The sequence below is a fragment of the Papilio machaon genome, chromosome 26 (assembly GCF_912999745.1).
Source record: "Papilio machaon chromosome 26, ilPapMach1.1, whole genome shotgun sequence".
NCBI classification, from domain to species: Eukaryota; Metazoa; Arthropoda; class Insecta; order Lepidoptera; family Papilionidae; genus Papilio; species Papilio machaon.
The window spans coordinates 913,824-939,312 of NC_060011.1; the positions used below are offsets into that span (position 1 = coordinate 913,824).

Here is a 25,489-nt window from a genome sequence, read left to right on the forward strand (position 1 = left end):
GGGCAATAGGTAGTTACTTAATAAAAATGTTGCTACAAAATAATTTTAAGGTTTAATTAATTAATTAATTAATTATAATGGTAAAAGGCTAAGAGATCGTAAAAAAGTCAGTTTTACGGTTTAGCTTTATGAATCAACTAGCTGTTGCCCGCGACTCCGTCTGCGTGGAATTAAAAAAAACGTAATAAGAAGTCTATGTGGTCTTCCAGACTATGTTCTACATCTGTGCCAAATGTCATCAAGATCCGTTGAGCCGTTCCGGAGATACTTTCAAACAAACATCAACCCATCCATCCATCTAAACATTCGAATTTATAATATTAGTAAGATAAAGAGATGCGGTGGATTCATTAACCCTTTTTCTATCCAATTAGGTTAATAAAATAATCGTTACTTGAAACTGATTTTTGTGTGACTTCAATTTGTACGATTTCAATTGCATTTTTTAAAAAACTAAATCAAAATACTAAAAAAGATTATTTTGTGTATATTTTTTTAGTACATAATTTGACAAAATTTCATAATATCGCTAGTGAGTATAAATAAGAAATGTTTTCAATTTTAAATTGACATACCTTTATCTCGGAAAAAAAAAAAAAAATATTCGTATCCTCGTTCTATGTTGTAACAGAAATGTACAGTTATGTTAACCGTTAACATTAAAAAAAGAAACAATCTATGGTCAATAACTGCGACTAATACAATGCTATAAAGAGTACTTTACACATGCATCGATGTTACTAATGCACTATGGTTTATTCAACATTGTTTTAGGTTTGTATGAACGTAAATTCCTATGTTAGTCTAGAGACAAAACGACTGCATCGATTCTATCGATCGTGATGTTATTCAGTTCGTGTTTATCTACAGAGTGTCATAACAAGGCAACAAGATTATTCAAAGGAAGCAATTTCGCGTTTCGTCTGATGAGTGTGGTGCCGGAGGCTTTTGTCCTCTTTCCTTTCCCACTTTAATCTTATTAGGAAAGGAATGGGAAGTGGATTTGGTAGAAGAAGGGATGCATAGGAAGGGGAAATGTCCTTTTTCTGTCCCCTTCTCTGTTGTTTAAAGGTAGGCAACGCATCTGCATTTGGAGATGTCTATGGGCAACGGTCGCCTCGCTGTATCAGTGAATCCATGTGGCCGTTTGCTCGTTTGCCACCATATGATATAATTCCCATAAAATAGGAATAACAGCTACAAGGTTAAATTCAAAGTAAGTTTTTCTCAGTCTGTTTAAAACAATACGATTGGAAATATAGATATGGTTAAATAAAGTCTTTTACGAATATTTTAAAGTTTTAATAAACAATATTTAAAACAAAAAGTGTGTAATACTCTTTAGAATCTTTGATGCGTTTCGTTGAACTTGGAATACATACGTCGATGACTCCTATGTAGACTATCGTAAGTCCCAATTTAGCGGTTTACACCTTGTTTTATGATTTTTAAAATTAACTTGTTAAATACAAATCTTATTTCTTACTAATATTACATATGCGAATGTTTAGATGGATGGACGGATCAACGGGAGGATGGATGGATGTTTGTTGGATGTTATCTCCGGGACGGCACATCGGATCTTGATGAACTTTGGCACAGATGTAGAACATAGTCTGGAAGAACACATAGCACTATTTTTTTAATTGCACGCGGGCAGATTTTCGGGCGACAGCTAGTTTCTATTAAAATATGGAAGTAACGTTAAAAATAAGAACTATAGAATTTGGTTGTCTATTATTTTTTCATGTTTAATGCGTCGTAATCATATCACCCCTAACTTGGGTAGGCTCGGAGCCCCTCGGTGGGGACGTATGCTGATGATGAAGATGATGAATCATATTAATGTTTAAAGTTTTGTCTTGTAAAATTTGCTTTTTATACGTACGATAATTTACGTAGGAGCCATCGATTCATAATTTATAACAACACCATACCATGATCTAGACCTTAGTTCTGATAAAGTCGTCGCTATGGACAGAATAGAATTCAGTGTAAACGGCAGACAATACTCTGGTAAATAAGTTTGGTAAAAATGGGAGGGGACATAGGGAGGAGAAATATTCTCTTTCTGTGCATCTCCTCCTCAGTCAATTAGAGGTAGGCAAGGCATTTGAAATTGTGGATGTCCATGGGCAGCGGCCGCTTAGCTATTTCGATGAATTCAGGTGACTCGATTGTCACCTTATGATATAAAAATATATATGTTTTATACAAAGAATTTGTTCTGAGTGACCCACGGTTAAACATGTTTACTCCAGTTGGTGCTGATGTAGATTCTGACGTCTCTCTCAACGACTACCTTCGCAATGTACTCAATCTACGCGGCACTAAGTACATGTGTCAAGAGGGTGGTTGTGGCGCCTGCATTGTCGCTGTTACCACCGTTGATCAATTTGGTAACAAGAGGACGTTCTCTGTTAATTCTGTAAGTACTAACTATATGATAATGCCCACTCTCCGTAGGAAAATTACAGGTAATTATTCCCTTTTGATTTATAATTAATTATATTTATTTAATAAAAGATGGTAAACAAGCAAGCATAGATTTCTCTAAAAGATTGAAGTGTCCGTTGACTGCATCTGCAACAAGTTTAAAATTTCCAGATGCGTTGTCTACCTTCAATGTACAGGAGGAAACGCACTCCTGCTCCACCAAATTCATCCTCTTCCTATCCTTTCCTTAATAGGAAAGGGTGGGAAGGGGAAGATTAGAATTGGCAATACATTCATTATACGAAACGCGATATTATAGCGCGTTTGAATCATATCTTCTGTGTGTTATTGCACCAGTAGAGCAGGCCATTCTTGCTAAGCAGACTTTATAATTAAAAGTGTTCATGTTGTTCAGTGCTTAGTATCAATAACATCGTGCGAAGGATGGGAGGTAACGACAGTGGAAGGTATCGGTGGCAGGGGACGTTACCATCGCGTGCAGAAGACGTTGGCGGAGTACAACGGCAGTCAATGCGGGTACTGCAGTCCTGGATGGGTTATGAGTATGTACAGGTAATGTTCCATATCATTCTGAGTCGACATCCTTGTATTTGATATTGGAATAGACTAGTGCAGCTAACTCTGTTCAGTTTTAAAAAAACATAATTAGTAAATCTTCCAGACTATGTTCTAAATTTATAGCAGCGATATCTGTTTAGCTGTTCTGGAGATACCTTCTAACAAACATCCATCCGAGACATCTAGACTTTTTCATTTATAATAATAATAACATTGGCCAAAGTTACTGAAAATTATTGATGAGGAAAGTTTTTAAGAATTTGATTCAGTTTTATGTGTCTTTAAGTGTTAAAAAATACATTATTTTTTATTACAGTTTACTAGAAGCAAATAATTATAAACTGACCAAAGATGAAATAGAGAAATCATTCGGTAGCAACACATGTCGTTGTACAGGATATCGACCTATTCTTGATGCTTTCAAGAGTTTTGCCAAAGATGTGCCTGACATTGAAGACTTAAGTCTTTGTAAAGACAAAGCTTGTAGCAGTAAATATGATGATTGGTGTTTTATAGAAGAAAAAACTATTGAAGATAAAATAAAACAGATTAATCTAAAAGATGGTAACGTTTGGTACAGAGTATATAAAATAGAAGATGTATTTGAAGTAATTAAAACTAAAGGAACGAATCCTTATATGCTAATCAATGGTAACACAGGAAAAGGTAAGGAAAGATTTATTTAACTGGTCTTAAACTAATAAAAACTAATGTTGTAGACATATAGTCAAACAAATCTGGCCGGACGACGAAGGTGCTGCTATCGCGGTCACAAAATATACAAAACCTACTTAGACACAGAAAATGCTATAAAAAATACAAAACAACTAGGGTACACGAAAATGTATAGCTGCGTCGCTCACTCTAGAATAAATTATTATTATTATCACTCGCTTACACAATAAAATGGCGGCGATTTGCGTCTCTGGTTCTCTGTGAAGGTACAACAAGGATCTTGTGATACTTTTGACATTGACAGAGTGGCGCTAGAGAGCTATTATAATTTAATTTTACTTATTCCCACCGGGTCAGATATCCTCATCAGTCTAAATAACACATATTGAAAAAAAAAACATGGGACCCATCTGCAAGCACTTCCTTTCGATTAAAATATTTTTTATCAAAATCGGACCACCAGGGGCGAAGTTTCGCGGTAACACACATAAAAAAAATACAGCCGAATTGATAACCTCCTTCTTTTTGAAGTCGGCTAAAAATACAAATACACCTCACTCGTTGAACTTGGGTCAGCCGTTTAGACTACAGAAGGTAACTATGGGATTGAAATCCATTTAAAAACAAACATTTCTGTGAAAAATCTATCTTATCATTCAGGTATTAAGTAGTGAGTGAGAGGAGTAATTTTTTGTATATTTTTTAACATAACAGAAGTCACAGTTAGAAATTAAAGACACAAATAAAATTATGTATAAGTACTTGTTACAGGTGTTTTTCCGATTTTAAGATATCCAAAAATATTAATTGATATAAGTTCAATAGACGAACTGAAAACTTATTACATAGATCAAAACCTTGTAATTGGTGCTGGTATGTCTATAACAAATGTTATGGATCTGTTCAAAGAAATATCAGAGAAGAAAGAAGAATTTAAATATTTAAAGAAAATGTATGAACATTTAGAATTAGTTGCTCATATACCCGTAAGAAATGTAAGCTCCATCTATTCTCTCTTCTCAACTAAAACTTTAACCATTAAGGCCTTTTGTACACAACGCAATGTAAATCGTGGAAATTAATATTGTATGGTTGCTTCGCGACAATCGCGTTGCGCGCTCCGTTCAACGTTGAATCGTCGACGCGAGTCTCTTCGGTACAGGCAGCCTACATGTCAATTGTTTAGATGTTCTCCGCCATCTTGAAATTTGCAGCAAATTTTCTCACGAAATTCTTAAAAAACAAATTACTAGCGACTGTATTTTGCAATGTCAGATAGAAATTTAGATGTTTAGCGATTAATATGGCCAGTTTACGACGATCTACATTGCCTTGTGTACGAAGGGTGTTATTTTAAACCAGCGGTCGACCGCGACTTCGTCAAGCCAAAAAATAAATAGCCTAAAATAGCTTTTTCTCAAACTAAACAATCCTTTAAACAGTTATTAAAAATTGTAGATTTTACTTATTGACAAGTTTTTAAATTTTCAGATCGGAACTGTTGGAGGTAATTTAATGTTAAAGCATAAACATCCGATATTTCCTTCAGATATTTTTCTACTATTTGAAGCTGTCAGTGCAACAATTGCAATTAGTAAGTAGTTTAATTAAATCATCCATCCAGTGATATTTGGGAAGGCCAACTGGGCTCCGATCACTCTGTCATCTCACGTATGCGCGTAGATAAAGATCTTCAGAAGCTACAGGTCCGGGACTCGGTCGGGACGGCGCGGGATCGGGAGAAAGTGGAGACTTTGGTTGTCGGAGGCCAAGGCCCACTTCATGTCACTGCGTCACCCTAAATAACTAAAAACTTGTATAGATTTTTTTGTAAAATTTAGTTATAATTTAATTGCACGTTTGAACTTTTTCTTTAAGATTGTCTTTATTACAGGAAACGACAAAGAGATAGTTGAAATGGATCTACAAAAATTTCTATCCACAGATATGAGTGGAAAGATTTTGACAGAAATAAAATTACCGCCATTGTCATCGAATTATCATTTCGTATCTTTTAAGGTATTATTTATTCCTTTTTATAAAAAAAAATATTAGAAAAATTGTAACATGTGTTAGAGTTATTTTTTTCTAAAGCCTTTCATAGACATTTTTGTTTTGCACATTCAACTATTTCAGATCATGCCGCGATCACAAAATGCGCCTGCGCAAATCAATGCAGCATTTCTTTACGAATTAGACAGAGTCAAAGAGACAGTGCTATCTTCGACTATAGTAATTGGAGGTCTATCAGTTAAATTTGTTCACGCACAAAAAACTGAAGATTACTTGCGCGGAAAGAAATTATTCACAAATGAAACATTGCAAGCAGCGTTGAGAGTACTCGAGAAAGAAATCATCGTGAAAGAAATGAAGGGATATTCAAAAGCAGAATATAGAAAGAAATGTGCTTTGGGATTATTTTATAAGGTAAGGAAAGGTAATCAAATTTTTAACTGTTTTTTATAAGATACGAGTACTTAATGATTCCAAAATTAAAATGTTATTGTTGAAATTATGTACAAAATAAAGCCATTTACTTTATTGTTTTTGTTAGTTTATAAATAACTAGCTTTTACCCGCGACTCCGTCCGCGCGAAATAAAAAATAGAAAACGGGATCAAAATTATCCTATGTCCGTTTCCTGGTTCTAAGCTACCTGCCCACCAATTTTCAGTCAAATCGATTCAGCCGTTCTTGAGTTATAAATGGTGTAACTAACACGACTTTCTTTTATATATATACTAGCTTTTACCCGCGACTCCGTCCGCGCGGAATAAAAAATAGAAAATGGGATAAAAATTATCCTATGTCCTATTCCTGGTTCTAAGCTACATGCTCACCAATTTTCAGTCAAATCGATTCAGCCGTTCTTGAGTTATAAATGGTGTAACTAACACAACTTTCTTTTATATATATAGATATATATATAAAAGAAAGTCGTGTTAGTTACACCAGTCACCATCACCACCACCAGTCGTGTTAGATTTTAATAACCAACTAAAGTGGCCCCAATTTTTGTCAAACAATAAAATTTTCACCTTTTTGTTGATCAATTTTTTAAAGTTTTTTTTGTAAGTTTTTTTTAAATATGATAAGGTAGCGAATGAGCAAGCGGCCATTTGTATTCGCAAAAATAGCAAAGTGGCCGCTGCTCACAGACTTCCGCAATTGCAGATGTGTTGCTTATCTTTACTCGACGGAAGAGAGAACTTACAGAAAGGGTATATTTCCCCTTCTTATGCGTCCACTCGTCTATCAAATCTACTTCCCTTTTTCATTCTTTCCTTATAAGAAAAGGGCGGAAAGGGAAAGAGGTGTAAAGTGAGACCACGGGCACGCGGTTTTATCTCTGAAAACGTGTTTCTTTTTAAAGGGATTACTAACGCTAATAGCTGAAGACAAATTGAAACCAAGGTATCGTTCAGGTGCTATAGATTTAAGAAAATCACGTCCAGTATCAAAAGGTTCCGAAGTATACGATACGAATCCCATTCTTTGGCCCCTGAATGAACCAATGCCGAAGTTAGAATCACTTGTACAATGTTCTGGGGAAGCTTTGTACTGTAATGATGTTGTGACTGAATCAAATGAATTGTTCTGTGCGTTTGTTACTGCTGATGTTTGTGGAGGAGAGATTGAAAGTATTGATGCAAGTGAAGCTTTGGTAAGTGTTTTAATGTCCACTTTAATAGCTACATTTGTTATACTCATTGTCTACTTTGTATGATGCATTATAAAGCGAAGTCCTTGGCTCCTTAAATACAGATGAACCTAGTTAAGGAGCCAAGGCGATGCTAATGTTGTTATCATTTAAGTATGCATTAAAGAATCTTTATTATAATGTAATTAGAATTGTTTCTAAAAAGAGTCCTATACTGTATTTCTCATATTAAATTTCCATTAAGGCACTCTTAGTGACTGTTATCTACTCTGAGTGTGGAAGTAGAACATATTTTTTATTTCATTATTTTTTTAGCAATAAATTATTTTTATATTTGCTATTTCATTATGTTCTAAATAAATACGTTTACAGAAATTACCCGGAGTGTTATCATTCTATACTGCAAAAGACATACCCGGTAAAAATTCTTTTCTTCCAAAAAAAGTACCAGGAATTCTGATCACAGAAGAAATTCTGTGTGACAAGAAAGTCCAGTATTACGATCAACCTATAGGTATAATAGTCGCGGAATCAGAGAAACTTGCAAATCGAGCTGCTAGATTAGTTAAAGCAAAATACAAGGATATTAAATTTCAGCCAGTACTAACAATTGCTGATGCGCTTGCTAGAGAACCTGATCGTATTTCATTATTAATGTTCTATCCGGCAAGAGGTAGAGGTTTAAATATAAAAAAGGTTATCAAAGGAAAACAGAGTATTTACTGGCAGTATCATTATCACATGGAGACTCAGACTTGTGTAACGAAGTGCACTGAAGATGGCATTGACGTGTATCCAGCTAGTCAATGGCCTAATCAAATTCACATTGCTATTTCTGAAATGCTTAAGATAGAACAAAACAGGTAAACACTAGATTATGATATATCTTTTAAAGTAACACTGTTCAATCCAGCTCGCTGAAGAATTCCAGTTCTTTCAGTTTTGTAACTTACTGTGTAAGCATTTTTCTGCTACCTGTGTTTCTGTCACCGAAAAACGAAATATTAGATTTGTTTCTTAATTTATTCCTTTGTCTTTCATTCCAGGATTAATATTACAATACCTCGTTGCGGAGGTTCTTATGGTGCTAAAATAACTCGTAACGGACTTGTGGCGTGCGCATGTGCTCTGGTCACACATCTTAGACGTCGCGCTTGTCGCTTTGTCATGAGTATAGATGCTAATATGAAGGTCATGGGAAAACGGTTGCCGTACACATTGGAATATGAGGTGACTGGTACAAAAACCAATACCAAATTACGACTGTTACTTAATAAAAAACTTAACTTATTATATCTTATGACAATCATAGAAAGAATACGAATCGATTGACACCTAACTCGATAAAATCGGTTCAGGTTACAGGCGGTCAAATTCATACATAAAACACCTCACCCTCCTTTGTCTGTAATATCTCTTGTGCCTTATCTAAATCGTCTATATCGTGTAAATTAATTTCATACCAATGAATTACAGAGTACCTTCTTCCACGTTTCACAAACTTTCAGATGGGTGTTGACAAAGCAGGTGAAATCCAATACGTGGAATATAAGCTTTATGAAGACCACGGGTACATTGTTAGTGATACTGTTACATTGTTTGGTATCGCTGCGATCAAGAACTGCTACAACAACACCAGATGGCAGTACAAATTGTATACTGTCACCACTGATACTGCTTCCAATACTTATGCCAGGTCACCAGGTATTTATGCTTATATATTCATCATCTTCCAGTCCTAATATCAATCTATGTGGATTTGTTCTCTAGATCAATCTATCAATCATTTTAACCGTCACACCCTTCTTAACCACCCAATTCTTCCAACTCTTTCTAGGCCTTCCACCACCGATGTAATTACCTTTCCCCATTTATAAGTATTTAAAGTTCTCAGTTATCAGTCTTAGTATAGACACAACTGTCCTAAAAATTTGACGACTAAGCCCGATAAATTGATTTCTTTTATTTAAGGTGCATTGGAAACTATAGCCATGACAGAGCATTTAATGGAGAGAATATCTTACGAACTAGATTTAGATCCAATACAAGTACGATTGAAGAATCTAAATCCTTTACTAAGCGATGTTGTAGACATTGTTAATACTCTGGTCGATGAAAGCGAATACGAGAAACGTAAAGAAGAAATACTGGTATTCAATAAAAATAATCGTTGGAAGAAACGAGGTCTAAGAGTTGCTATGATGAGTTGGCCAGCTGGAACTATCATGGACTATCATATACTTATCACAGTTTATCACGGTGATGGAACTGTAGTTGTAAAACATGGTGGTATTGAAATAGGTCAAGGTATTAATACGAAAGTCGCTCAAGCGGTGGCATATACACTAAAAATATCTATAAACAAAATTAAAGTAAAATCGTATGACGTAATATCCAATCCAAATAGTTCTACGACCGGTAGCAGTAGAACAACACATGCGATATGCTTCGGAGCTATCAAATGTTGTCAAATAATTTTAGATAGATTATCTACAATACGAGATACATTGAAAAATCCCATTTGGGAAATTTTGATCCAAGCTGCGTTTACAGCTGGTATTAATCTTCAAGCTAGTTATAGAGTAACACCGAACGATGAAGAAATTCACAGGTCTGCTGGTGCTGTTGTCACTGAAGTTGAATTGGATATTCTAACAGGAGAACATGAAATTTTGAGAGTAGACATAATTGAGGATGTTGGATTGAGTTTGAATCCAGAAATCGACGTTGGTCAGGTTATATAATTATTTTGTGTATAATTAGTTATATGAATTATTTTCGATTTGATTAGTGAAATCAAAGATGTGTTTTGTATTTACTTACTAAGAACTAATCTACAGAAATGAACAGAAACTGATACCTTGTCAAATATCGATAAATATGCTTTTTTATTAGCATTGTTCAGAATTATATTCGGCCTCATTAAACAGTTTCTGAATAAAGCAGCTTCGAAGTAATTTAATGATGTCCTTACGTTTAGCATTCAAGGATTCCGAGATAATGTATTTTGCTATTCCAGATTGAAGGAGCGTTTGTTATGGGCATTGGTTACTGGACGTGTGAACAACAAATTTACGATGAGAAAACCGGAGAATTACTGACTACTCGTTCTTGGAATTATCATGTGCCGTTAGCTAAGGATATACCAATTGACTTTAGAGTCAAGTTACGAAGAAATTCCATCAATCCTATAGGCACTTTGGGGGCAAGAGGTTTGTTGTATGATTTTGGTAAGATTGGTTACTCTAGAACTACCTATATAGTTTTCGTTTGTAATTTAAAAAAAAAAGTGGAACTATAGCAAAGCGACCTTTTGTTTTTGCTAAAATAGCGAAGTGACCGTCGGCCATGGACATCTACAACAAGACGATGCGTTGCCTACCTGTAATAGACATGTACAGAAATATGATATTTCCTCTTCCTATTCATAATCTTTACCACCAACTACACTTCCCCTTCTCATCCTTATCTTGTTAGAAAAGGACTGGAATTGGAAAACATTCATCAAAATTCAGTCTGGTGAGTGCGTGTGAGATCTAATTTTAGTCGCTGTTCCCTTCCTACCCTTTTCTTATAAGGTAATGATGGGAAGGGTTGGCGAAGAAGGACCACATAAGAAGAGAAAATATCAGTACGTCCCCTGATCCGATCAAAGGTAAGCAACGCAGCTGCAATTGTAGATGTCTATGGCCAGCGGTTGCTTCGCTATTTCAGCGAATTCTTCCTTGTTTCATCTTGTAATATAACAAAAAAAAATTTGCATTTGGGTCGTGTTTTCTGTGTAATCGTTGTGTTACACCGGGCGAGAGGTTCTGAATCTAATGCTGCTGTGGACTCTACCATAATTCTGTTATTCTTCTCCGAAGGAAGGTGTAGTTTTTTTATTACTGCTTATTTAATTAGACCATGATATTTTCAGCTGTAGGCGAGCCTCCGATGTGTCTTGCAGTGAGCGTTGCCTTTGCCTTGCGCGAAGCCATTGCTGCTTCGCGGGCGGACACTGGCTACTCTAAGAATGAGTGGTTTGATATTGGTGTGTTGTTATTTTATTTTTATTGATTTATAATTTCATTGCGATTCAGGTGAATTTCGTTTTTAATTATTTTTTATATAAGCTTTTTTTAAATAGTATTTTTTTCTTTTGTATTTTTAGACGGACCTTACACTTTGGAAACGAATTGTTTGAAGTCAGATGTTAACCTGGACGAATTCTTGTTCTACTGATCGTTTAAATTTTAAATATAAAAAAACTTTCTGAAAATGTTTTTTTATTTAATTTTATTTAACTTTTAACCTAACAACACACAATATCCCAACACTTATAAAGTCCTCAATTTATTGTGTTGTACCGGGAAAGTGCCTATAGTTAATTTAATTAAATATTGTTTGGCTTTAACCTGTGGCAGATTGCCAGCAGAGCAGCTGCCTTTTGCGGTACAATATTAAAACACGTGCTCTCTTCGTTATGGAGTATGGCCAGAAGATGAGCTTGATAACACTCTATGTAATTTTAAGTCATAATGTAATTTTAATCTTACTAATATTATAAATGCGAATGGATGTATATAGATGGATGTTTGTTTGAAGGTATCTCCGGAACGGGTGAACGGATTTTGATGAAATTTGCCGCAGATGTAGAACATAGTCTGGAAGAAGAAATATATATGTATATATATGTATATGCTTATTATGTTTTTTTTAAAATTTCGCGCGGACGGAATCGCGGGCGACAGCTAGTAAATAATACTTGTAAGGATATGCACTATTGGTTAACAATCATTACAATTGCGGTGATTGGGAAAAAAGCATATTTTCTAATACATAATCAATAATTCATTAAGGAAATGGATTTCCTTTAGTAATTTGCTGGTTTATTTTAATAACTACTTTTAAATACGATGTAGTGGGTTCGAATCCGACATTCGATTTACATATTTACGTTAGCATTAAGTGTCTAAGTATGGAATTAATGTTTTTTATATACTCATAAACTACCGTTCCATCTTTTTCCAATTGCGTTCATTTGTAATGTAAAATCAATTGAAAACAGTCAATTTTAAAATTCATTCAAAGTGAGATAAGGGTTTTTTTTTAAATATTTTTATTGGACAATGGATAGAATAGAGTTTACTGTGAACAAGAAAAAATATACCGGTGAGTATTAATTTTATTTATTTAAGCTTTGTATACAATGTAACTTTTGTAACATAACATTAGAAATGCGGTGACGTACTGGTGGGCTAACTCCGAAAGAGTTCTCTTACAGCATAACATAAATAGACGATGTTTAGTGGGTAATAGCTATGTTAGCTATATTATTAGTGGGTTATATCTATTATTTTTACTAATTATTAAGAAATTGTTATTAAACACATGTTTCATTGTGCATGGTTAATATATTCCATTAGTGGGATTAGCAGGAATATTTGTGAATCACCTTCGTAACTTCATCGATAATTATGTCAAATTTAGTATGAGATTTTTGGTGCACTTTAAAAACCGATATGAGGCGCTGCATAATTTTTAATACGTTGTTGACGATGCAATGGCGATTATCACAAATATTCTTGTTAGGCCTACTGATATGACAGTGAAGATTCAGGTATGTAACGCACCATTGATGACTATATATAGTCAATACTGAGCCAATATTTGACTAAGGTCAAGTCCAGGGCTGGTTAACTAAAGGCACTCGTGTCATCATTTCGGTGAAATACCACGACCACACAGAAGACAGGCGTGTAGTGGAAGCAATTCCGCGTTCCGTGTGATAAGGGACTCATAAGAAGGAGAAATTTACTCTTTCTGTGCGCCCTCTTCTATGTTGATTAAAGATAGGCAACACATTTGCATTTGCGGATGTCTATGGGCAGGAGTTGCTTCGCTATTTTGGCGAAACCAGGAGGCCGTTTGCTTGTTTGCCTGCTTTTGATATAAAAAATCATTGGCAAATAACACAATTTTTTTGGACAAGCTATCATAAATTTAACTTTTCACTACGAAAAACAATGTAAAGTTTTGATTTATTATATAAGGAGCGAATACGTGTGATACACTTAGAAAAGATCCGAATAAGATAAAAAGATAATGTAAAATCCAGAAAAACAGATAATGCACCTTTAGTCAACTATAGAGTTCGAAATATTCTGATTGATCTGATATTATTATAAAATTAAAATTGCAGTGGGCCATGAAGTAGACTCAGATGTGACAATAAACGACTATCTCCGTAAACATCTCAACTTGAACGGCACCAAGTACATGTGTCAGCAGGGGACCTGCGGTGCTTGTATTGTTAATGTTACCAACAACGACATTTATGGACATCGACGGACATTTTCTGTTAACTCTGTAAGTACACTAAGAACCCTATTCTTGAATATTATTTAACAAGTTCAATGCCACATCGCCTGGAGAGTTCTCATGCAAGAAAACTGTAGCATGGAAAGTGTTAAATTGTAATAATTGAAGAAAATTTTCTGGATTTTAAAACCTCCGAAAAATTACATGTTATTACTTTTTTCATTTTGGAAATTGATGTTGCTATTATGGGGTCAAATATTGTTGGGAGTAAGGTCGTTAAAAATGGGTTTAATACTAAAACCCGAACCCGTACCCTAAACTGACTAGCATTCATGCGTAGAAATACCGAAGAAGATTGCCAATATCTCACCCGATGGCAGACCGAAATCTCTGCCTTTTCTCCCTCTCTGCCAGTGGGGTACTGGGTAAAAAACGTGAGTTGGTCGTTGTTGTTTAACATTTCAATTATGTTGTAGTGTTTGGTCTCTATAACTCAATGTGATGGTTGGGATATCACGACTATAGAAGGTGTTGGTGACCGTCAAGGTTATCATCCAATACAGAAGACTCTAGCGGAATACAACGGCACACAATGCGGCTACTGTAGTCCTAGTTGGGTCATGAGTATGTACAGGTACTGATGAATTAGTTTTGTCTTTGTCAGGTATCCAGAAATAAGTATTCGGTTGATAAAAAATATTGTATATAGTGGGTAGATTATTAAATTCAGTCGATACGTAACTGTTGTTTGATTGAGACATCCCGTACTTAAAATAATATTTAACATGGCGCAGTCGGTAGGATGCGAGAAATTTTAAGTTTAATTAGTGTGTAAACGTTTTCTTATTCTGAAAAAGTGAAAAACAAAAAGTTTTTATGAAGTGCAGTGTTATTATATAAAAATGAATAACGCATTACAGCCGCCACCGCCATTTTGCTTCGACAATGATTTAGCAAACGTTACGACGGGTAATATCAGCCGAGAATGGAGCAGATGGAAAAATAGATTTTTAATATACATGAAGGCGATAAAGTTGGACAAGGAAACAGCGGATGTGCAAATAAATGTGCTGCTTCATGTCATCGGCGAAAAATGTCAAGAGATATTTGAACAATTTAACGAACAATTTAGTACGGCGGAGCGGTTACTGGCAAGGTTCGACAGTTACTTCAGCGGAAAAAAGAATTTAACTATTGAGAGACAAAAATTTTTTGGACGGAGTCAAGTTGATTGTGAATCAATAGAACAATATATAAATGAGTTGAGTAAACTATCATTGTCCTGTGAGTTTCAAGGCTTGCGTGAAGATCTAGTAAAAGACAGACTAATATATGGTATCAAAGACGACGGCCTACGGGAACGGCTGTTGAGGGAGCAGGATCTCACTCTTAAGAAAACCGTGGAGATCTGCAAGTTAACAGAAATGTCGCGGGCCCAGGCTAGCTTTATAAAGCGGGACAATTCATTACGCGAGCAAGTGAACGCCGAAGAAAACGTTCATACAGTGCAGCGGGCCAGCCCTACGAGCGGCTATGTGTGTACGTGTGCGTGCGGCGGCAGCAGATCGGCGCGGCCGGCACACGGCGAGCGCGCCCCCGCGCCCGGCCGGCAGCGCGGCGGCGGCGGCGAGCGCGCGGTGACGTCATCGCGGCGGTCGGCGCGACCGGCGGCGCGACCGGCGCAGTGGCAGCGCGGCGTGTGCAACCGCTGCGGCACTGCGCACTCAAAGTTCGAGTGCCCGGCGTATGGAAAGATATGTAGAAATTGTAATAGATTAAATCATTTTGAAAAAATGTGCCGGGCGGGTCGCGTTCATGCCGTGCAGGAGGACTCTTCGGACCGGGTATGTCAAAATTCCTTATTTTTAAAAAATAGTGATTGGGTGGTGGAAGTATCGATAAATAATTACACTTTAAAAATAAAACTGGACACGGGAGCGGACGTGAATGTTTTGCCTAGCAAGTTTTTACGAAAAATAGGTATAAATAAACAAAATATTATTCCAACTTGTACTAAGTTATTAGGTTACTCGGGCACATCGATAGAAGTTCTAGGGAAATGCAGCTTAAAAGTGAAATATAAAAATAATGAATACATATTGAAGTTTATTGTCGCAAATGTAAACTCCGTGCCTATTTTAGGACTTCAGTCGTGTGAAGAGTTAAATGTAGTTCACCGTGTTTTAGCAGTTAATACGCAGTTTAATGATAGCATTCTAGACGAGTTTGAGGATGTTTTTCAAGGAATGGGCTGTCTACCAGGAGAATATAGAATACATTTAAAAGATAATATTACTCCTGTTATACACGCACCTCGTAAATTACCAATTGCTTTAAGGGATAGCGTAAAACAAAAGTTGGACGAATTAGTTGATCAAGGTGTTATTGCTAAAGTTGAGGGTCCGACGGATTGGGTTAACAGTATGACCGTTGTCAAAAAGCCGGACGGAGACATACGTATTTGTTTGGATCCAAAAGATTTAAATAAAGCCATAAAACGTGAACATTTTAAATTACCAACGCTAGATGAAATTACATCGAGGCTATCTGGTGCAAATTTTTTTAGTACTCTAGACGCTAAGCAATCATTTTTTCAAGTCAAGTTACACGATAGTTCAACAAGTTTATGCACTTTTAATACTGCGTTTGGAAGATATAAATTTTTGAGAATGCCGTTTGGAATTTCTTCCGCTTCCGAAATTTTTCATAAGAAACTGTACGAATTCTTCGACGACATAGATGGCGTTATTTTGTTTGTCGACGATCTATTAGTGTTTGGTCCGACGCGGCAAGTGCACGACGACCGACTACGGCGCGTACTTCAGAGGTGTAGGGAAATTAACATAAAATTGAATAAAAAAAAGTGCAAGATAGGGCTGACAGAACTAAAATATTTAGGACACAAAATTTCGCGAAACGGTATTTCACCCGACGACTCCCACACTACGGCTGTACAAAATATGCCCACACCAAAAAATGTTAAAGATTTAGAAAGATTCTTGGGTCTCATAAATTATGTAGGAAATTTCATATCGAATTTGTCGGAAAAAACGCATTTGCTTAGGGAGCTTTTAAAGAAAAATATAGAATGGCTTTGGGACGAGCGACATGAGAAATGTTTTAACAATCTAAAAACATGTTTAGTCAGTCCGCCGGTGTTAAGATATTACAGCTTAGAACATCCGGTGACTGTGTCGGTGGACGCCAGTAAACACGGCTTAGGCGCTTGCCTCATGCAGGACGGCGCTCCCGTCTGCTATGCGTCTAAGTCATTGACGGAAACCGAACAGCGATACGCACAAATCGAAAAGGAATTGTACGCTTGCGTATTCGCTTGCGAAAAGTTTTACGCGTATATCTACGGTCGTGACGATGTCGTTATAGAAACGGACCATAAGCCTCTTGTAAGCATAATACAAAAACCGATAGCGGAGGCACCAGCTCGCTTACAGCGAATGTTGTTAAGGTTGCAACCGTTTTCTTTTAAATTAATATATAAGCCAGGTAAGTACTTGTATGTAGCAGACACGCTTTCCCGCGCGGTGGCGTCGACGCCAGCGGTAGCGGGCGAGGGCGCGCGCGAACACTGGGCGATGCGCGCGCAGGTGTGTGCCGTCGCCGTCAGCAATCCCCTTACGGACTCGCATTTTTTAGAACTTCAGCGTAATACAAAGTTAGATAAAGAAATGCAGTCATTAATTAAGATAATTAGAAAAGGATGGCCGGATCATAAGAGCAAAGTAGAATGTTTGCTGAGACCGTACTGGGATTGTAGGGACGAGCTTACCGTTGCGTTTGACATGGTTTGGAAAGGCGCAAAAATAGTAATACCGAAATGTATGCGTAAAGAAATGCTGCTTAAAATCCATGCGGGGCACCTAGGTGCTGAAAAATGTAAAAATAGGGCTCGTGAGATTATGTATTGGCCCAGCATGAATTCTCAAATTTCAGATATGATTTCGCACTGTCAGGCGTGTCTCACCTACAGGAAACAAAATGTCAAAGAAAGTCTAATTCCTCACGAAATACCCAGCAGAGCATGGTCTAAATTAGGAGTGGATATTTTTCATTTTGCGAATAGGCCATTCTTAATTGTTGTGGATTATTACAGTAAATATATAGAAGTAAATAAGTTGAATACCACGACCTCCTTGGAGGTCATCGATAATTTAAAAAATATTTTTAGTAGGCAGGGCATTCCGGAAATATTAATGTCGGACAATGGCCCTGAATTTAATTCACACCAATTTAAATGTTTTGAGACAGATTGGAAGTTCAGGCATGTCACGTCCTCGCCCCGCTATCCACAGTCTAACGGCCAGGTAGAACGAGCTGTACAGACAGTAAAAAACATACTCAAAAAGACACATTACGACCAAACAGATTTCCGTTTAGCTCTTTTAGAATATTTGAACAGTCCAATTAGTGCTAAATTAGCTTCTCCAGCTCAACTTCTAAACAATCGTAGTTTAAGAGGCATTTTACCGCGAGCCCCGGTATTTTTGGAACCAAAACTTGTTAATAAAAACTTAGTAAAAGAACATTTACATAGCCGGCAAATTTATCAAAAACACTATTACGATAAAAGAAGTAAAAAATTGAAGGAATTAAAGCAAGGAGACAAAGTTAAAGTATTTACAAATGGGATGTGGTCAAATGGCGTAATAATAAAAAATATTAACCCACGATCTTATCAAATTAAAATGTGTACAGGTCGTGTAATTAGAAGAAACCGTAGGCATATTGTAAAAGATAGCGAATATCGCAGTGAGTCATACGCGTCGCCGTACGATGACGATGAATTCAATGTTCGTTGCGAAACACAAGCGGCGCGCGCCCGTGTTCAGGATCTCTCCACCCAATCATTGATGGGTACAAATCGTGAAAGCAACAACTTATATGTTACGAAATTTGGCAGGACAGTGAGGCCTCCTGATCGGTTCGGGTACCCTTGAGGAACTGGTGAGATAAAAAAAAAAAAAAAAAAAAAAAACTGTTCCGAAGGTGAATTATGTATGCTTAGTATTTCTTGTTATTACTATTTTATTTTCTATGTGATTAGTATTTTTAAGACTGTATTTTTTTTTTGTTCTTTGCATTGTATTAAATTTTTAATGGTGTGAAAATTTTGTTTTACGTTCTCATTATTATACTATATTGTTACAGTTTTCTATCTCTTTCATTAATATTATATAGCTTATATATCAAGTTAGGTAGAATGTTACAATATTTTAAGAAGGGGGATGGTTGGTTAATTGTAAGTGTTTCTTTTATTTTATTTTTTTTTGTATAAGTTTTTTTCATGTTACGCATACACATGTTTAAAAGAAGGGGGATGTCAGGTATCCAGAAATAAGTATTCGGTTGATAAAAAATATTGTATATAGTGGGTAGATTATTAAATTCAGTCGATACGTAACTGTTGTTTGATTGAGACATCCCGTACTTAAAATAATATTTAACAGTCTTCCACAAATTCACTAATTCCCTATCCGTACCTAATTCCTCAGAAAGAATAGGCTCAATAGGTTTTCGTTCTCTAGATCGATGTATCATTCATCATATAGTCATCATATCCTTATTAATGGTACCTTTCCAGCAAACCAACCCAAATCGATCGAATCGAAGCAAAGCTTACCCATATCGATGCATCCCTTTAAATTCATTTTTAAAGTTAAATAATTCGATTATGGATTAAGAAATGACGCATTTTACAGTTTACTTGAAGAAAATAATTATAAATTAACTAAATACCAAATAGAAGATTCTTTTGGCAGCAATACATGCAGATGTACAGGATACAGACCAATACTTGATGCTTTCAAAAGTTTTGCCCACGATGCTCCTGAACCAAACCTCACTGACATCGAAGATTTGAAAATTTGCAGTGATAAAGATAAATGTGAACTAACACTTGATAATAACTGGTGTTTATTACATAAAGAGAATATTGCTCGTAAGAATAAAAAAATACTTTTAAAAGATGATAGAATCTGGTACAGGGTTAATGAAATACGAGATATATTTGAAGTGTTTAGTACTGAAGGAACAAACTCTTATATGCTAGTTAATGGAAATACTGGACGAGGTAAGTTAAAATAAATTTGAAATATCAAAAACCTAAAGAGTGAATAATAAAACATTTGTTACAGGAGCGGTACCAGTTTTTGCCTTTCCTAAAGTCTTAATAGATATAAGTGCTGTTGAAGAATTGAAGACATTTTACATAGATCAGAATTTAGTAATCGGTGCAGGAATAACATTGAGAGATTTGATGGATCTTTTCAAAAATATATCAGAAAGAGAACAGCATTTTCAACATTTAAAGAAGTTATACGAGCATTTAAATTTAGTAGCACATATACCAGTAAGAAATGTAAGTTTTAAGAAATATTAAAATATCGGAACTTATTAAATACTATATTTAGTGGTAAAACTGAGATTATATTTCAGATAGGATCAGTAGCTGGTAATTTGATGCTCAAACATAGAGAACTGACGTTTTCATCGGATGTATTTTTGTTACTTGAAACGATAGGTGCAACTCTAACAATTGGTAAGAAGAAATAAATAAATACTGAAAGGAATAAATGAATGTAAACATCAAACGAAAACTTTCTAAATAATAGAAGATAAAACTTCATATAATGTACAAATAACTTTCAAAATTTCTTTTTATCTTTTTTTTTATTTTGGTTCTATAAAACTAATTTTTTATTCTTATTTCTTTTTTTTTTAAGTTTCTGCTATATCAATAGATGAAGTAACACCAGAGACTTTTCTAAAAATGGATATGACTGGTAGAATAATCACACAGATCAAAATACCTCCACTGTCTCACAATTATGAGTTTGTTTCTTTTAAGGTATGCAATCTTTTTAAAGTATATTCCTTGTATTTAGCTGAATTTTACGTAAAGTTTGTCTTGAACATTTTTTTATCACACATAGGGTATCTAATGACGAATATGAATTTATAATTTCACAAAATTATCACAGGTTATGCCTCGATCTCAAAATGCTCATGCTCAAGTCAACGCAGCTTTTCTTTACGAACTAGAAGTGGATCATGAAACAGTAAAATCTGCGAGAATAGTCTATGGCGGTCTCTCTGGTAAATTCATACATGCAGTGCAAACTGAGAACTGTCTGATTGGGAAGAAATTATTTACAAATGAAACATTGCAACTGGCGCTTGAAGTTTTAGAAGGTGAAATTATTGTAGAAGAGATTCGTGACTATCTGTCACCGGAATATCGAAAAAAATGTGCCCTTGGATTGTTTTATAAAGTAAGATTTTTTTTATCTTTTTCCATTACATTATACTTATCTGATCAACAAAAGAAAAATATCGAAATTATTAATTTTTAGGGTTTGATGAACCTAATTCCGGAAAATAGATTAGAACCCCGATATAGATCCGGTAGAAAGGATCTGAGAAAAACCAGACCTCTATCCTCAGGGAAGCAAGAATATGATACAAATCCCAGTCTTTGGCCACTGAACGAGCCAATGCCCAAAGTAGAAGCACTTATACAATGCGCAGGTGAATCTGTTTATGTTAATGACACTCCAACGTTACCAAGAGAAGTTTTCTGTGCGTTCGTTCCTTCTGAAGTCAGTGTTGGTGAAATTGAAAGCATCGATCCGTCCATTGCATTAGTAAGTATTAACTTAGTTAACAACAATTTCAATTTATTGATTTGAAATCTAGTAAATGAAGAATGAAAATTAAACTAATGTATGTAATAGGTAACATAAAATTTACAAATTATTGTAAATTTTATGTTACTTATGCTCTCAAAATAGTAAAGTTAGCTGATTGTCCTTGATAAACCAGTGTTTCTTTAGTTTTTGTGTGCATTTGATGGTAGTGATCAAGCGACAAAAGCTTAACGTTTTATTATATTTTCATGGTTAATGTTTTTGTTGGTGTTTTTAGAAGTAATTTTATAGTTTACTAGCTACCCATATAAATAATAATATACCATAAAACATAGTAAGCATCCATCCAGATGGATATTCATCAAAACTTTCGAATTTATAATATTATTAAAATTATTTCCAAGTAGAGTTGGCAACAGGCTGCAAAAATCCCTGATCTGCTGTGCTGACTGATAAATAATTTTAAACACTGATTTAATTTTTAGAAACTATCTGGCGTTATAGCATTTCTCTCTGCAAAAGATATCCCCGGATCAAATAACTTTATACCTCTCAACATTGAAGGTGGAATGGCTCCTGAAGAGGTACTCTGCGAACGTGATGTTAAATATTACAACCAACCAATAGGTATTATTATAGCTAAATCAGAGAAGGTAGCTAACAGAGCTGCTTTGTTGGTCAAAGCAAAATATAAAAACGTAAAACAACAACCAGTATATACAATAAGGGAAGTATTAGATAGAGAGCCTGAAAGGGTAATGGTTTTCATAGTCTACCCTGCTAGAGACAGAGGATTGAATGTGCAAAGGGTTATGAAAGGATCCAATAATATATTCGATCAATATCATTACCACATGGAAACGCAGTCGTGTGTCACCAAGCCTAGTGAGGATGGCATTGATGTGGTCGCTGCAACACAATGGCCTGATCAGGTACACGCAGCTATTTCACAGGTCTTGAATATTCCACAAAACAGGTACGAGTTTTATTTGTAAATTTTGTACTAACTTTTGCAAAATTTCTAGAGGCGATCAGTGATCTTCGTGGAAGTGATACATAAAAAGTGTGTAGCAAAAAGTTGCTTACAAATGGAATGAATATCGTAAAATAATTTATTATTAACCGTTAACTTATTTGCAGAAATCAAATTGCAAATTTACAACTGAATGTTAATTTTTTATGTGTACTTAAATGTATTTGGTCAGTAAAAATATTCATTAACTTGTGATGTTTTTTCTGTTTCTAGAATTAATTTAAAGACACTACGTCTTGGGGGTGGGTTCGGTGCTAAAATATCTCGCAACTGCTTGATTGCCTGCGCCTGTGCACTCGTTACATACTTAACAAACCGACCCTGCAGATTTGTAATGTCTATGCAAGCCAATACAAGGATCATTGGAAAAAGAAATCCGAGTACGCTGGACTACGAGGTATTGTTACCATTACGCTTTTTACATCTGTGATAAGAATAGAGAGAAAAGAAATTATGGATATGAAAAAATAAAGATTTTCACTTTCGTATCTTGTACATCTTATACAAAGAGTGTCGATGGCTCAGGGGTTAAGCACTTGACTAGCAATCTGTAGGTCCTGGGTTCGAATCCCGCCATGTACTAATGTATTTTTCGAGTTTCGATTTACATATGTACATTTACCCGACGTTCTTACGGTGAAGGAAAACATCGTGATGAACATATCTGAGAAGAAATTCATTAATATGTATGAAATCAACCAACCTGCACTGGGCCAGCGTGGTTGACTATGGCCTAGTCACCCCTTTATTAGGGTAGGCTCCGAGCCCCTCAGGGGGGACGTATAGTGAGCTGATGATGATGATATTGTACATTTTGACAATACAAAATTATAAAAAGTTTAAATTCTAAAATAAATGTTAACTTTCAGCTTGGAGTGAGCGATGCCGGAGAAATACAATATTTAGAATATCATTTGTATTTAGACAATGGATATGTTGTTAGTGACAATATCATATTGTATAGCATTTCTGCTGTAAAGAACTGCTATGACAACAGAAGATGGTCTTATAAGTTATTTAACGTTACTACTGACACTGCATCTAATACATTTGCTAGATCTCCAGGTATAGTTGTTTATTCTAGTTAGTCTAAGACTAGTAATTTTTACAAATCAATGATTTTTTTTTCCTACATTGTCCAATCGAATCTTGAACTTCATACAAAATTATTTTTTAGGTGCATTTGAAGCTATAGCCATGACGGAGCATATAATGGAACGTATATCTTACGAACTAGATAGAGATCCTTTAGAAGTGCGTTTGAAAAATTTGAATCCACAATATTCAGATCTAGCTGAAATTGTTGCGATGTTAGTAGAAGAAAGTGAATATAATAAACGGAAAGAAGAAGTACAGGCTTTTAATAAATTGAATCGTTGGAAGAAACGAGGTCTTCGAGTAGCACTAATTAGTTGGCCTGCTTCTACTGTAATGGATTTTCCTGTTAGTCTAACAGTCTATCATGCTGATGGTTCAGTAGTGGTAAGACATGGAGGGATAGAAATGGGTCAAGGTATCAATACTAAAGTAACTCAAACAGTTGCCTACGTTCTACAAATACCTATAAATAAGGTTAAAGTAAAACCAACAGAAGTGTCAGTTGCACCAAATTCCTACATCAGTGGTGGTAGTCGAACAACTCACGCTATTTGCTTTGGTGCTACCAAATGTTGTCAACTCATTCTTGATAGATTATCTACAGTCAGAGATAGTCTGAATAATCCTACATGGGAATTGCTGGTACAGACTGCGTATATGCGTGGTATAAATTTGCAAACAAGTTACAGAGTAACGCCGAATGATGAAGAAACCTTCAGGATGCCAGCTGCTGTTGTTACAGAAGTAGAACTAGATATATTAACAGGTGAACATGATATTTTAAGAGTAGATATTCTGCAAGATGCTGGCTTGAGTATAAATCCTCAAATAGATATTGGACAGGTAACCGAGAAAATTTTCTATATTTACGTATCATCTCCCATACTACCTACCTACTCTGTGAAAAATCGGCGCACCACGTTTTTTAAAACTTCAGTCGTCACTTCCTTCATTATTTGCCATTCACATAATCCATCTATGTATTCCTTCCTTACCAATATGCCTCTTCACATTTATATTTAAAATACTAATTATCACATTTTAACTTACCGTTCTTTTAACCTTTGCTACTAACCTTTTAACCTTTTGCTACTAAATTTATCTGTCTCTGGTCTAATATGTCTTTCGTGTACCTGTGAAATATTATCAAATTATTAGAAATATTAATTTTGTGATAATATGCTGATGTACTTTTTTACGTTTAGATTGAGGGTGCATTCGTGATGGGTTTAGGATACTGGACGTGTGAGCATTTGATTTACGACAAAAAGACCGGAGAGCTGCTCACTGATCGAGCGTGGAACTACCACGTGCCTCTCGCTAAAGACATACCTATTGACTTCAGAGTCAAACTACGCCCAAATTCATTTAATCCAATTGGTGTCCTCGGAGCTAGAAGTAAGTTTACGTCATTTTATTGTAAATTTATCCGTATTTTTCATGATTTTATAGGATTGTAGAATTACCATTAAAAACCTTTTCACTACTAGCTGGTCTTTAGTGAATTTCAAAACATGAAATCCTTTACTTTTCGTGAACGATTTCATGTTGTAAAAGAATCATAATGTACGTTTGTATTCTAGCTATTACGGAACCGCCAAGTTGTCTAGCGGTGAGCGTGGCATTTGCTTTGAGAGCTGCTATAGTCTCATCGCGAGAAGAAACAGGGTTTTCCAGAACGGAATGGTTTCAAATTGGTAAGGTGTATTTTAAACTATTTAAACTTTTCAGATACATTATTTTAAATTAATTCATGTCTCCTACACTTATGTATGGCTAATTCGCTTTCGGTACCGACTAATTTTAGACCTGTAGGCAGTTCTTAAGCGTGAGCGATTACTGAACTGGTTTGAAGGGTACTCAACAATTCGGTGCTGACAACAGACTGAGTGTAGCTGTTTTCAATCTATTGTAATTAAGTATTTTTTTTTTACAGATGGACCTTATACATTGGAGACGAATGTTTTGAATGCGAAAGTTAATTTGAAAGAATTTCTATTTAATTAATTTTCATGATGTCATTCTAAGAAAATTTATTTT

General features: G+C 35.5%; 3 protein-coding genes and 1 long non-coding RNA gene across 4 annotated transcripts; all 4 read left to right on the forward strand.

The window, feature by feature from the left end:
- The first annotated feature begins 1,964 nt into the window (after nucleotides 1-1,964).
- Nucleotides 1,965-6,797, forward strand: LOC106707574 (probable aldehyde oxidase 4). Its single transcript, XM_045684342.1, has 9 exons — nucleotides 1,965-2,016; nucleotides 2,262-2,428; nucleotides 2,852-3,009; nucleotides 3,332-3,681; nucleotides 4,462-4,685; nucleotides 5,182-5,284; nucleotides 5,585-5,709; nucleotides 5,827-6,127; nucleotides 6,787-6,797. The coding sequence occupies exons 1-9, from the start codon at nucleotides 1,974-1,976 to the stop codon at nucleotides 6,795-6,797; spliced, it is 1,482 nt and encodes a 493-aa protein (XP_045540298.1). The 5' UTR covers nucleotides 1,965-1,973.
- Nucleotides 6,798-7,061: 264 nt separating this feature from the next.
- Nucleotides 7,062-11,575, forward strand: LOC106717766 (xanthine dehydrogenase/oxidase-like). Its single transcript, XM_045684343.1, has 8 exons — nucleotides 7,062-7,354; nucleotides 7,724-8,214; nucleotides 8,398-8,581; nucleotides 8,860-9,055; nucleotides 9,323-10,086; nucleotides 10,371-10,563; nucleotides 11,271-11,384; nucleotides 11,505-11,575. The coding sequence occupies exons 1-8, from the start codon at nucleotides 7,205-7,207 to the stop codon at nucleotides 11,573-11,575; spliced, it is 2,163 nt and encodes a 720-aa protein (XP_045540299.1). The 5' UTR covers nucleotides 7,062-7,204.
- An 887-nt stretch (nucleotides 11,576-12,462) lies between these two features.
- On the forward strand, nucleotides 12,463-19,756 carry LOC106717765 (aldehyde oxidase 2-like). The gene is made up of 4 exons (XM_014511677.2): nucleotides 12,463-12,505; nucleotides 13,536-13,702; nucleotides 14,131-14,288; nucleotides 19,372-19,756. The coding sequence occupies exons 1-4, from the start codon at nucleotides 12,463-12,465 to the stop codon at nucleotides 19,754-19,756; spliced, it is 753 nt and encodes a 250-aa protein (XP_014367163.2).
- Nucleotides 19,757-19,996: 240 nt separating this feature from the next.
- Nucleotides 19,997-20,719, forward strand: LOC123722514. Its single transcript, XR_006756499.1, has 4 exons — nucleotides 19,997-20,030; nucleotides 20,108-20,210; nucleotides 20,395-20,519; nucleotides 20,653-20,719. It is a non-coding gene; the product is annotated as an uncharacterized LOC123722514 (long non-coding RNA).
- The last annotated feature ends 4,770 nt before the right edge of the window (nucleotides 20,720-25,489 follow it).